This window comes from Calliphora vicina, chromosome 1 (genome assembly GCF_958450345.1).
Source record: "Calliphora vicina chromosome 1, idCalVici1.1, whole genome shotgun sequence".
Classification (NCBI taxonomy): Eukaryota; Metazoa; Arthropoda; class Insecta; order Diptera; family Calliphoridae; genus Calliphora; species Calliphora vicina.
Window position 1 is genome coordinate 2,084,873 of NC_088780.1, and position 14,584 is coordinate 2,099,456.

At 29.1% G+C, this 14,584-nt stretch overlaps 1 protein-coding gene across 1 annotated transcript; it reads right to left on the reverse strand.

Annotated features, from left to right (window-relative positions):
* Nucleotides 1-2,323: 2,323 nt before the first annotated feature.
* Nucleotides 2,324-14,578, reverse strand: nAChRbeta2 (nicotinic acetylcholine receptor beta2). The gene is made up of 11 exons (XM_065498643.1): nt 14,441-14,578; nt 13,937-14,130; nt 13,747-13,875; nt 13,130-13,315; nt 9,981-10,113; nt 9,776-9,903; nt 6,027-6,202; nt 5,752-5,907; nt 5,577-5,656; nt 4,542-4,648; nt 2,324-3,087 (listed from the first exon to the last, which is right to left on the reverse strand). The coding sequence occupies exons 1-11, from the start codon at nt 14,496-14,498 to the stop codon at nt 2,872-2,874; spliced, it is 1,563 nt and encodes a 520-aa protein (XP_065354715.1). The 5' UTR covers nt 14,499-14,578; the 3' UTR covers nt 2,324-2,871.
* Nucleotides 14,579-14,584: the final 6 nt, after the last annotated feature.

Consider the following 14,584-nt stretch of genomic DNA (forward strand, 5'->3'; position numbering starts at 1 on the left):
CCAATATACCCTCCCCACTATGGTGGTGTAGGGTATAAAATTTATAAAATTTCATGCATTTTTTAAAAAATAATAAAATTGTATTTAAAATTTTAACAATTGTACCTACTATTTATTAGTTAAACTTACTAATTTGTTAAAATTATTTACGTGTTCGTAATGTTATTTTTATATATTTTAATATCTGGACTCAAAATTATCAAAGTTTGAATTAATTAGCTTCTGAACAATACAATTTCAGCGTCTAAGATGAATTTACTCAGCAAAAACTTGTTAATGACTTGCAATTACTCATTAACTTACCTTCCAATGATTACTACATACAGTCTGCATTACTTAGAAGTAGTCGTATAATGAACATTTTATTATTTTATTTACTTATAACGGCTTCTGTGAGATCTAACTAGTTATTTAAGTCATTACCTGTAACTAATTTTAGTTATATTAAAGTGATGATATATTTATAAGCGGTTGTATCCAATGTGTACAAATAATGAGTTATATGTAATGCTATTGTGAATTTAGCATTTCAACTCATAACTTGGCAATGAATGTTTTTTTTGCTGGGTATTTTAAGGGCAAGTCTAATATGCATGTACATCATAATATTAATAGGCAAGTCGATTTCTTTAGACCCCTTTTACGCTCACATTATACATTCAATTTGGGCAAAAAATATACCATTTTAAAGGGATTTATTCACAGAAGTGCAGAATATATATTTTATTGAAATCGGTTCAGTTTTTTAGGAGTTATAAGCGTTTAAAGATGTTACTAACACATATGCAAAAACGTGTACATGTGAACCTTAAGCAAAAAAGTAAACAAAGCAATGCGTGTTTGTGCAATATGTTGTTGTAAATAAATAAGAGAAACAATTAAACAGTATTGATTTCGCTCTGTTTTAAGTGAGAGTTGTTATAGAAAACAAAGAAGAAGACTTTAGTAATTTAAATTCGCTTTAATAAATATATTTTGAAGGTGTTTTTTTATTTTCTAACTCCCATATGCATAAACAATTTTTAAATTTATCAAAGGTTTATAAAACAAAATTTGTTTTATAAACCTTTGACAAATTTAAAAAACTGTTTATGCATATGGGGGTAAATATGTAATTGTAGATAAGTAAATATTTATTTTATAATTGTGACGATTTTCAACGGTTTATCACTGCATGAAGTTTAATGAAAAATGGGACGGGTCGGAATAAATGGTGAGTAGCCTCCCATACAAAGTAAATAGTTATTTCTAAATATTTTGTGAAATATAATTGCAAGATTCTTCAAAATTAGTCTAAATGGCTCTTTTATAAATTTTCATAGTTTCGCTGAAATTTTTCGGGATTGGAATAGTGGGCGTGGCACACCCTGTACAAAGTATGTAATTAATTTCGAATATCTGTAGAACTATAATTGTAAAAGTGTTTAAACTTTTAGCGAATTAATTTCTTATTACTGTGCGGAGTTTAGCTGAATATAGACGGAATTAGATTAGAGGGCATAGCACCCAAAATGGGAGAGGTCGGAAAAGGATGTGAGTCACCTCCCATACAAAGTAATAATTGCAAGGTTCTTCAAACATTGTCCGCATAGATCTCTTACCATTTTACACAGATTGGCTGAAAATGGTCGGGATTGCATTAGTGGTTATGGCGCAAAGTAAATAATTTTTAATATCTGGAGAACTATAATTCTAAAAGAATTTAAACTCTGTATCAATCAATTTATTACCATTCTAAGGAGGTTAGGTAAAAACGAATTTATTCCTGATCCCTGTTCGAAGTTTAGCTAAGCATGATCGGCTTATTAGGATTGACCCCTCCCTTATAAAGAAAAGTTAAAGTAAAGCTTGATATTTACATAAAAGGTTTAAAAATGGGTGGGATCAGAGCAGTGGAGTGGTATCTCCCATACAAAATTAGTTAGTTATTTTCAATTAGTTATATTATTTCAAGTGAACTGTAATTGAGAGATTCTCAAATTTTGTATGTGTTATTTTTGTATTTCCATTCATATTTTTCTAATTTTACTAGGGTAGGGGTAGCGAAGTGCACCGGGTTATGCTAGTATCTATAAATAAGTGAAAACAATTCCTCTGAATAGAACGTCTTTGAACAATTAATGTATTCGTGTATGTATGTTTGAATTTATTTAGATAAATTTATTGTTTTAATTTTTGTATTCTTGTTTTATTCTATTCAAATCCCTTTCAAAAAATCTCTACAAGTGCAAGACTTGAAATAAATTCTGAAATAGATTTATTCATTAGTTTGTCACAGAGTCGCTAATGTATCCTTCGTATCATGCCGTTAAATAAAAATACGTTTGTTTTACATATATTTTTGAAGCTTAAATTTTCAAAGTTCAACTGTTTATTATTAAATTGTTTATAATTTTTTTTGTTTATTATTTTGTGCATTATAACTAAGTAAATACGTAGTTATTGAATAATTCTAAGTTAAAAATAAAAACAATTTCCTTTTTTGCAAAAAGTCTATCGTTGTTAATACAATTGTTGGTTGTTCAAATACCTTCTGTGGAGATTTTTGTTTTCTTTTTTTATTCGATTTTATTGCTAATTTTATTTATTTATTAAATTTATGGCTTTGAGTGTTAATACTGTTGTTGTACGCAGAATGTGTATTTGGGGCTTTAAATTTCAATTATAAACAAACTACTCCCTCAGTGCTCTTCAACACTAGAGTCATCACATTTACAATCAGCATCATTTTGCCCATCATAGTCAATGCCATTGTTATTACCATTACCAACATCATCGTCATCATCATCATCATCTCATCGGTATCGTCATTATAATGAAATGCGTGAGTGTTTGTTTGTTTGTTTAAAGTGGTGTTTAGTGGTTGCAAATTTAATTAACAATTTGACGCACAATATCCGGCGGCAGCATAAAATTATTTTTTCTTAGCGGTATTTCGCTCAGCTGACGGTCGATTGGTAGACGTGTGTCGTAGAGAGAGGGTGACTGGCAGATAATGGCAAATGTGCCAAAGATACACGACAGCGTAAAAGTCCATAAAAAGAAACGATCCAAAACCATTGAAACAAATTTCCAATCTTCTATGATCTAGAGGAATACAAAAGACAAACGAATATAAAATCAACATAAAACAAATTCAGATAAATACAACAAATAAAATACCATTCACTCATTCATTCATTCTTTCATTTATATACCTACTCGTCTATATGTATCTAGGCAAGTAGACGCTTTGTATGTGTGTGTGTGTTGGTGTGGGTGTTTGTGTCTGTATTTGTTTGTGGATTAACAGCAAAAAAGCTCAAAAAGATTTTTAATTAAGCCTAATGAAAACCACTAAAAACTCATCATTTTATGCATGAATTGCACAATTAGTTCCACTCGTCTTCTCCTTCCTCTACCGTTTACCATTTTACTCACTAATTGTCCTGCCTGCTACTACCCTTACACCCTGCCAAATAAAAATAATTTGCTTCAATAGCTACCAACTGAGGTTAAAAACACCAAAAAGCCGAAAGCTACCAAAAAAAAAAAACTCAATAACATAAAAAGAGGAAAAAATCGAAAAGAATCTTTGAATGAACCTCAAAACCCATAAACCCTAAACCAATTTCCTTTTAAATAATAATAAAAAATAATAACATCATACATAATAATTAACTTCATTAGGGATATTCATTTAAACATTCACGTTTTCCATTTATGCATTTACGTTTGTTGTAACTTGAACTGACGAACATTGTTAAATAGCTAAGGATTCTACTTATCATTTTATAATATTATTGTACATATTATTAAATCGCCACTATTGTCTAATAAGCATTAAATCGATTCAAAACATACTTTAAGATTTCGTATATGAGGGATTTCATGTCAAGTGAATCAACTTTTGAAATCGTTGTCTTCCGATCGGAATGAAATTTGCACCAAGGTTAGTCCTATTGGATAGTAATTCAGACACAAGATCGGTCAAGAACTCTCTGAGTTAAAGGGGGTCAAAATTTCGTTTTTTTCTCATTCATGTACCTTATTATCTATTGTTTTTAGCAAAATGTGTACCAAATAGTTTAGATAGCTATTTCTTCAATCTTTCGAAAAAAAAAATTAAAGATTTTGACATTTTTTTTCCAAAATCAAAAACTTTTTTTTAAATGGGCCCCTTGATTTCAATAATTCTTTTACTTGACATGAACTCCCCCTTATATAAAACTTATTTTGAGTGAAATTTGTGTAGATATCTACATAAATTATACACTTATAACCGATTATAACCAATTTCGACAAGACATTTGTATGGGGGCTAGATAAAATAATGGACCGATTTCTGACAGTTCCAATAGGCTGAAACAAATGTTTGAAAATTGCGACCTGTATTTTCGCACAAGGTTTACATGGACAGCAAATCGACTAATAAAGTGATTCTGAGTCGATCGGTATAGTTTATGGTGGCTGTTCGACATCTGCGGTGGTGTATTCCCCGGAATCTGATATTTGAAGGCCATGGCAACACGGATAACATTTTAATATAGATGTACACAAACCTCGTTATCTTTGTCAGCATCCTTGATATGTTGTGCAATAAATCTGACTGCACGTAATGCCTGCAGCACTTCCGGTGTCAAGCGGCGCGGTATAACATTATCAGAATCTGTGAATTAAAATACAAGTACATTAGACGGGCTCACGAAATTAGTTACTCCAAAAGTTAACCTCTGGAAAGTAATTTGGTTTGATTAATATTCAGATACCTTTTTTCAAAATTCTTTGTATTATGACTAAATAAGAATTGCGGTTACGGAAAAACTATAGGAGGTATTGACATACTTTCTTCACATTTTTATTCCCTATTATGTTGTCAATAAATCCTTATGTGATGATCAAAAAATTCTAAAATTTGTTTAACAAAATTTTTAGAAATTTGAAAATGTTGTTTTGAAACTGCCGTTAAAAAAAATTATTTTTTTTGGTCATACCTGCGAAGACAAAAACTCATATACAAGTAAATATTGATATATTTTAAATAAAAATAAACTTTTATTTTAATATTTCTCAAAATATGTTACTTTTGTTTCTACATTTCTTGCTCTAGTGGCCTGAGACACATTAATGGCCTGGCGAATTTTTAATAACTTTACAATTTTTAACCAATTTTTGTCTTTTATATCTCATTAGAACGACAATTACGTACACATTTCGATTCTTTTAAATTAAATTGCAAAAGTAATTTTTTAATGGCAAAATTTTTACAAAAACTGAAAAAAATTGCATATTTTCCCAGTGAAAATGCACCTCTAAACTTCGAGCGGCACGGGTTGCCCATCTTAGAACAAGCTAAAAAAAATGTTGGTAGTTTGAGGTCATTGCGAAAGTATTCAGCGGGTACCGTGTCAACATTTTTAACATTTAATTCTAAGGGACACTCTAATATACATATTATCAGACTTAAAACCTCAACTAACTAAATAGAGATATTGATAAGAATTTTCAAACAGGTATCTTTTTTTAGTTTGAAGATCAAAACAAACAATACTTTTCAGTCAGTCCCTGAAAATATGACATTATTACATATTTCTTACCTATGGATGGTTGTACGCCATTGTCATATACAACATCCTGGCCATCTTTAAAATCACACGGGTAATCACTAATACTGTCCCTGAAAATTTAAAAAAAACATTTTTATTAAATATTCCTACTAATATGTTTTCTCTAATTTTATGGCAAATGTGAAATAATCTTTGAGTTTATTACCGAACATCAATTTCATTTGTGTAACCATTATATTCCGGATAATAGTTGGCAAAATCAGGCATATCGACAGGAGATCGCTGCATGAACATAACTTTTGGCATAAAACTTATGAAAACCGTACGTACCCACGGTGACATCTTGTGCGTTGAGGGAGATCTAAGAGAAATTTTGTATCGGATTAAAATGTAATCGTTGCAAATGATGAATAATGAATAATATGTATATACTAGTTAATAGATTTATTATAGATCTTGAGTCTTTTGGTTCACACTTACCGAAAATGTATGTTTAATACACACACAGTTGTCCATACAGACAACGATACCAGTATCATTGTAAATAGTAGATATTTGCCTAGTAACGGTACTGCCAATGATGTTGGCGGTATAATTTCAGCCAAAAGGAGGAAGAACACAGTCAAAGACACAAGAATAGAAATACATAACGTAACCTGTCAACGATATGTATGTAAATCGATCGATACGATGGATGTATGCCAATCGAATTCAATCGCATCGCATTGCATTGCATCAATATTAACAGAAGAAATAGAGGAAGTAAGGAAGGACGACATTGTATTTTTCTTTTTTTTTTATTTAATTTTTCATGTTTCAATCAACGATTTTGTAATTTAAACATACATAAGTAGTATACACACACTCAAACACGTTTACTCATACATACATACAAACATAAGCGAATTGAACATTTAATATTGTAATGAATACATACTTACTTACTTACTTACATACACATACAAACAAACAAAAAAAAACACTCGCTTACATACAGACTTATACATTAGGAAGGACCTTATTTTCGATGCTCTAAAATTCTTTATGGTCATCTAAATACCAAATCCAAAAATGGATAACGTTTAGAGGTTGCACATTTTATTTGAGGATTAAAAACAATCATTTAATCGACGGAAAAAAGCATCAAAATTCTAAAATTTCACTTTAGATTGTTTCTTTGCGTTGTAATTTTGAATTTCTATGTCCTTATTACCCTTATAGGAGCTCTCAATTGTCCAAGACACCACACTAAAAATTGTTAAAATTATAAAAAAACATGAAATTTGTTTGTTAAGGTTTATATAGACGGCAATACTGAGTATGTATTAATACTTTTCAAATTTAAAATATTATTCAAATCATCCAGTTTGTCAAGAAATCATTTTGAAAAAAACATTTCATGTTTACACGGCAGTAACTATTGGAAATATTTTTATATTGATTGTTGATGTTTTTCTGCAAATTTTATTTATTTTCAATATTTTCTTCACGTTAATTGTTTGCATTATTTCATGGAAATAAAAACTTTTCGAATTGTTTTAACAAATTTATAAGTACCGACCGTAAATCAAAAAAATCATTTGTATTATTTGAAAATCAAATAACATTTTTCTTTAGACTATGAAATTGTATTATGATACATAAGTTTTTCACAAATATTAATACTCAGTATTCCCGTCTATAAAAGCCTTTAATAACTATTTTTGTATTCTATTCTATTATATTCCATGATTATTAAAAACAAGTAAGAAAACTATATTTGGCTGTGCAGAATCTTATGTACCCTTCACCAAATAATACTTTAAAATATAAATTTTAAATATTTTTAGGTAAACAAAATTAAAAAAAAATAATTTTCATTTCAAACTTTTTTTTAATTTTTTGGTGAAACAAATTTTATGCCAAACTTTTTTTTTAATATAAATTTTTTTTTTTAATCTACAAAAATATTTTATTTTAAAATTTATTAATGTATAACATTTGGTGAAATAAAAATTCGGCTTAAAAAACATTTTTCCCGATTTTGACCCATTGTAAGTCCGACTTGCTATGGCGTTGCAAAGGTCTTCATTATTCTATCATTAGATATCAGTATTGACTTAGTAATTCAGATGTTGATAAAAAAAAATAGGTAAAAAATCTAGGTCCTTATATCTCAGACATTTGTGGGCCGATTTTAAATAGCAACCGAACCGAGTCTATAGAGGTTATATTGATGTATGAATCATGTATGTAAGTTGTTTGGGGCTACGGAAAGTTGATTTCAACATACAGACTAACATGGCTATATCGATTCCGCGCTCCGCTATAAAAACAAAATCTATATACATTATAAAAATGAAAAGGTCCATGTATGAAATGGCAATACGTGAGAACGGTGGAGCGATTTGGCTGATTTTTTTGTAAAGAAAAAAATTAAAAAATTCGGAAATTTTAATTTTCAATATATTTTTATTATATTATATTTTTCACTTCTCATTTTCCTTAATAAGAGAAATTTTTTGGAGAAACTTGATGAACTAACATTAACAAATAGCTACCTGGCGAAGTCGGGGCGGGCCGTTCAGCTAGTAAGTAATAGAAATTGAGAACCAAAAAAGGACTAAGTCGCCTGTTATATTTAATTTGAATTTTTTCAACACCGAAAACTTTTTCAGCATTTGGTTTTTTGAAGAACAAGAACAATTTTAGACATTGGTAGCATCGAAAATCGAAAAAGTTAAAAATAAGGGCCTCCCTATTTTAAATACAAACTTGTTTAAGTGCTATATTTAACTTTAAACTTTAACAGGACTATCAATCAATCAATCGGAATAGCAAGACAAAACTTAAATTGACCACTTATAGATGTGACATTTTAATTTGAAAATTCCATCAATATTTGCTGTCTTTAAAATTTTCAAAATTATTTGGTAAATTTCGAAGATTATCATTATTTCAGGCAATTAACTTTTAATGATAACACTTGATAAGTAAGTGACTTAATTGTGTATATGCAGTTATAAATTTAATTTGAATTAAAGTGACAGTAATGTTTATAACGTTTATGTTCACTATTTATATTGAAATTATTTTTAATTACTGTTGAATATTTAACTATAATAAGAATGAGTTATGATACATAATATGTACTTGTTCAAATGGCCACCAAAGTTGACCCATACCTATGTATGAACAGTGAATGAATGTTTATAACAATTTTCATATTTATCACAAACAATTTTTGTGATCATACAGTGCCATACCATGTCAAAACTTTAAAGTTACCCAGTGTGAAATTGGCGAAATTGAAACTTAATTTGATTCACTCACATTTACTTAACATACGTACTTAACAATAAACAATTTAATATAATACAATATGGCTACCATACATACACGAAATGTTAACAATTTTTTAATTATTTTTTTTGTTTAAATGCACACACAACACAACTACACAATCGATACGAATATGGATTTCATAATTATAATATTGATTAATATTGATTCACAAAATACATTCGATGATATTTACGTTATGAAATTTCACTACTCTTGAATTAATACAACAAAATGATCAATACACATACAGTACATTTGTATTTGGCTTGTATTTACACATATATGCACATTAGGGTGATCCCATATGAAAGTTTACATCTTCTTATGATAGAACAAACATTTTGAGAAATGCTATTTTAAAATATTTTAAGTAAACTTTCATTTTTCTATTGTACGTTTATCGAGGCCACCTTAATGTACATTAAATATGTATATATAGTACACATACTAGTATGTATTTAAATATGAATTTCAATTTTACGATTATGATCAGTTGTGTTAATTTTAAGATATATATTTTTTTTAATAGTCAAAGAAATAAATATTTTATAAGCAAATAAAAAGGTAATCATGAAATTATAAGAAAAATAAATCAAAATTGTGGTGTATAAGATGAAATTGAATATGAAGAGCAGAGTTCCAATAGAAGGGAAATCAAACAAAAGGTTAAAACATTTTAGCTTCAGATCGTTAGTAACAGAGCATGCAAACATTAAAATAATTTAACTAGTTTCATACAAGTTTGTACGTACTACATTTTAAACAATTAAATATAAAGTTGTAGCCGATCTTAACTGATCTTGTTAATAATAAGCCAACACAATTTACAATCAACTCAAACAAAAAAACAAAGAGAACAGAAACAACAGAATAGAAGAGAGAATGGTAAATCACGCAAATCTCACCTTTTCACCCGAATCACTTGGCAAATAAAATACCAACACCGTTAAGAATGTCAATGCCACACATGGTATAATCAAATTGACTGTATAAAATAAAGTCTTGCGACGCATTGTCAATTTAAATGTAATATCTGTGAAGAATATCAAAAGTAATACGTTAGTTTAACATTATCAGCACTCTAAAACATATTTATTGTTTCAAATTTACCAGAGAATGGCTCTAAAGTATCGGGATAATATTCTTCATTCTTCGTAGCAGGAACTTCCAAAATGTCCCATTCGACAGATAAGTAAAATTCACTTAAATCAATTCCAATATGCACTAGATTGCTACCAGGAACCTGTAATTATTTCAAATAGTTTATTAAAACATGATATGTATAAGAATATGGTTTCCAACATAGAGAATTATACATAGAGACGAGACACTCCGATTTGTCAAACAAAAATACAACAAATCATATGTCGGATACAACAACAAAATACATTGACTAGCATGTATTTTGTTGTTGCCAGAGATAGGTTTTTGACAACAGACTTAGGTTTTTGACAATTACGTCTCGTCTCTATGTTACCCTATGGTTTCCAAGATAACACAAACAAAAATAATCATTTCCAATAATATTACTAAGAATACTTGGAAAAATCCGCACTTACATATTTACATTTTTTTTTTGAGTTTTAGCTAGGGATGTTCGATTAACATTTTGATTATTCATATCCATAATTAATTGAATAATTTTTATTTTAATTGTTCAAAGGTTATACTTTGGTTCAAAGCAATAATAAGTTACAAATGATTAATCAATTAATTGATTAATCAGAATGTTTGGTTAGTCTATTACAGTGCACTCGCGATAATATGAACACAGAGTTGAAATCTAAATCAAAAAGGTAGTGGCTAAATTCAAATTCAATTGCTTAATAATTTTTGAACTTCCCTAGCTGTTGATATGAATTAGATGCCATTCGCAAATATGAACATTCTTGCAAAAGTGAACTGGCCTGGTTTTAATTAGTTCATATTATCGCGAGTGCACTGTAATCGCACATCCCTGGTTTTATACTTTTTTTATTAAATTATTAAAATTTTAAACTTATATTAAATAGTTTACATACATATGCATGAATATTTCGTTTTTTTAAGTCGAGATTTTTTGACTAAATATGATATATGAGCGGACCATTTATCAAAATAAATGAAAATCTAGGCTTACAAAAAAAACAAGAGTTAGGGCCTTTTTATATTAAGGTAACAATATCTATTAGTGTTCATTAGGATGCCCCTTTTATGTTCAGTAATGGCTGACTCTAATTTGATGCTTGTGTATGAGAAAAGTCAATTGGTTGCTTTATAAATCCAGGTAATCTAGCGTGAAGTCAATTGTCACTTTAGTGTCTCTAAGTAATCTAGAGTGTAGTCACTAGTATGTTTACATTTTTCACTTGAGGTATAAGCCATTTTACATTCCACAAATTATATAATGCTGGGTGTATTTGCATTTTACTGTCCCTTGTTAGATCAATCTGTAGTAATTTCAAAACACTAATTATATTTCTATTTAAGATTTAGCTTCTTTACACCCCACTAATATTTTCTGACAAAGTCAGTTAATATATTACCCTTTAACGTGATTTTTAAAATAATTTTATATTATACTTTAGAGACTGTTATTTTATTTACGCCAAGTAATCTAGAGTCGGATCATATTACACAATTTTGTTACTAGCATTACCATACATAGATGACAACTAGATAGGTAACTGAGAGTCAAAAATCTAAGTCTGTTGTCATAAACCTAATTCATGAGAATGTATTGCATGTATTTTGTTCAGTGTTTAAAAAGCTACGAAACTAAAAAATTTTTAACTGTTGCTACAACTACTGCTTCAAAAAAGTGCATGTAGCGGTAGCATTTGTCTTTTTTCGTTCTTGTTTTTTTTTTAAACTACTGCTACCATCAAAATATAAAACTCTTAACAGAGCAGTAGTAATAAAACATGAATTGTAAATGGAGTAGTAGCATAAAAATACAAATCATTGCTACTGCTCTATATCGAATTTTAATTTTTATTATTTAGAAATAAGGTAGCAGTTAAGTAGCATTTGATGCAGCAGTTAGCAATAAAAGTAGTCAAAAAAGAAAATCTTCAGTCATAACACCAAAATTGACAGAATTAAACACTGTGTGTTGTTTTTGTTTTGAGAGTGTTTGAAAGAATTATTCGTTTTTATTCGTCTCAGATGTTCGTGTTGCTAACAGAAAGATCGTGTTGTCTGTGTGTATAACAAAAAAGCCAAACTTTTGTTTACAACACGACCAACATACACAAATATACATTCACAACAACAACTTTTTTGGCTGAAGATTTTTATTTTTGACTTATTTTATTGCTACCTCAACTGCTACTTCAACTGCTACTTCTTCTACTACCTCAACTGCTACTTCTATTACTCCTAATTTTAAAATTAGCAGAATTAATAAAAAACTAATGACTCTGCTACATCAAAACGTTTTCTTTTTTAAGGCAGCAATAGAAAATAAATTACTCTGCTACTTTTAAATTTTTCTTTTATTGGTGCTACTACAACTACTGCTACCAAAATGTATAGTAGTAGTAATTGATTGACTCCGAGTTTTTATTAATTTTTTAACTAGACTACTTCTGTTTTTTCGTTGCTACTGCTACTTGTAGTCTAGTTTTTTAAACACTGATTTTGTTATTGTATCACCCGTATGTATGAAAAGAGAGTAATGTTTTCCATTGATATTTCTATCTCCTTCCGTTCTATGTGTTTATTCTATGGTTTATACATTATTAACTTATTACCCCCATTAACACGAAGTCTGGTTATGCCTTAACTAATAGTTATATTGTCGGTTAAAATTATTTTTGTATGAAAACTGTCACTATAACTATTAGTTAACATATAACCAGACTTCGTGTTACTGCGGGTTAGAATAATAGAGTTCATTGATGTCGATTAACTTCCGCTTAGGATACGTACATTATTCAATTAATAGAATAAGAGTATTATTTTAGACTAACTCATTGATGTCAATCTGAATATGTGTAACCGGTATGTTAATGCCATTGGTTGACTACTTTGGGCCAGCTATCACAGTCTCATTGTCATTTATGTTGGGCCAACACATGTTAAAGTAATTAATCATGTAGCTAATTATATAACTAGTGATCACACTAAATGATCATTAGTTCGGGACATTAGTTCACCCAGAACTGCTGGGTAGTTATTATTTTTCCATGTAGTCAAACACTGTACCTACATACCAACACAAGTACATTATTAACATGTTAATGCTTTTATTTTATTTGTTTTTTTGTCACACCTACCTGATCTAAATGTTTCAAATCCACTTGTGCCCCATTGTATGTCCATGAACCAAATTTCATGAAACAAATTTGTTCATCGTATGGAAAATATTCGACATTCATTTCACACGATGATTTGTAAATAGCTGGTGGCTCCCAAAAGACTTCGCCCGTGTATTTCAAAGTTGCTTTTGTCATCAAGGTTACCTAAATATGTATATTTATACAGAATATTGTTAGACAAATTTAATTATTTAAATGGACCCTAATTTTTAAATCATGTCACCAAAGTGATATTTATATGGAAAGCAAAAACAAAATTTCAAAAATTTTAAAAATTTGTTTTTGTTTTATATAAAAAATTTTCAAATTTTGAAAGGAAATTCAACGCTTGAATTTTGGTGCGTTTGTTCTGTTAATAATTTGTATATAAAACAAAACAAAAATTTCAAGTGATTTATAAAATTAGGGCCTAAATATTAGTTTATTTTAAAGCTCAATTAAACATAGTAATAAATACTATAATTTAAATCTGCAAAAAAACTTGTTGCTGGCTCGTATTTTTCAAACAATAAATGCATGAACATCCGTTCCATTATTATAATACACATATATTTTTTGTATAGAAACATATGTACCTCATAGTTACCGTCCCAATTGTTATACAATACAATATCTGGCACCCAAATATGTTCAGACGGTACGTACAGTTGCTCAACTCCACCGTATTCTTCAGGATCCCAACGTAATTTGTAATCAAACCAGCGCTATAAAAATATCCAAAATTAACATAATAAATTAAGAATATCGAATATCATTAGGAAGTACCTGTTTAACCCATAAATTAGTTGTCATCACTTGATTTCTTAGATTGACTTCAATTAATTGCGACAATTTAAGGCCCAGCCATACGGTTAGTGTTTCCGTATTATTGACTACTGGTCGAATGAGGCGATTATAATTGCTTAAAAGATCATCGTACAAACGTTTAGTATCAGGATTGGCTTCAAAACTTAAGGGAGCTAAAAGACCGGAAAGAAAAAATAAGTAAATAATCTCTTGTCAATAAAACCTGTTGCTTGCTTGTTGATTATAAACAAATGTTGATTGTAAACAAATGTTTGTTAGTAAACAAAAGAAATATTCTCTCTCTCACTCCCTTCCGGTTTGCTGCTTCTTCTTAGAAGAAGACATGCGTACTTGAGGGGTGGATTCACAAAGGATACACAAAACCATAATTGAACTACATACAAATTTATCTTGTACAATGTAGTTTATTTTAAATTCAATGAGTATTTATTTAAAAAAAAAAAACACTTTTTCACATCTTACCCATTGAATATGTATGAGAAACTAAAAGAAAAATTAATAACAATGATAGTTGTGACATCTTTTTACAAAACGATATTCGACGGAAGTTTTTACATAATTTATTACAGAAATTCCTTTATATTGTTGCGACGATGATGTTTTATA

What these genes read in the sequence shown, in the direction of transcription:
- nAChRbeta2 (XM_065498643.1), bottom strand. Translation starts at nt 14,498, where the DNA reads ATGTCACAACTATCATTGTTATTAATTTTTCTTTTAGTTTCTCATACA. An exon ending in ATTTGAAACATTTAGATCAG is followed by an intron (nt 10,114 to 13,129) that starts GTAGGTGTGACA and finishes AAATAATTACAG; the next exon opens with GTTCCTGGTAGCAATCTAGT. An exon ending in TACTTTAGAGCCATTCTCTG is followed by an intron (nt 9,904 to 9,980) that starts GTAAATTTGAAA and finishes TATTCTTCACAG; the next exon opens with ATATTACATTTAAATTGACA.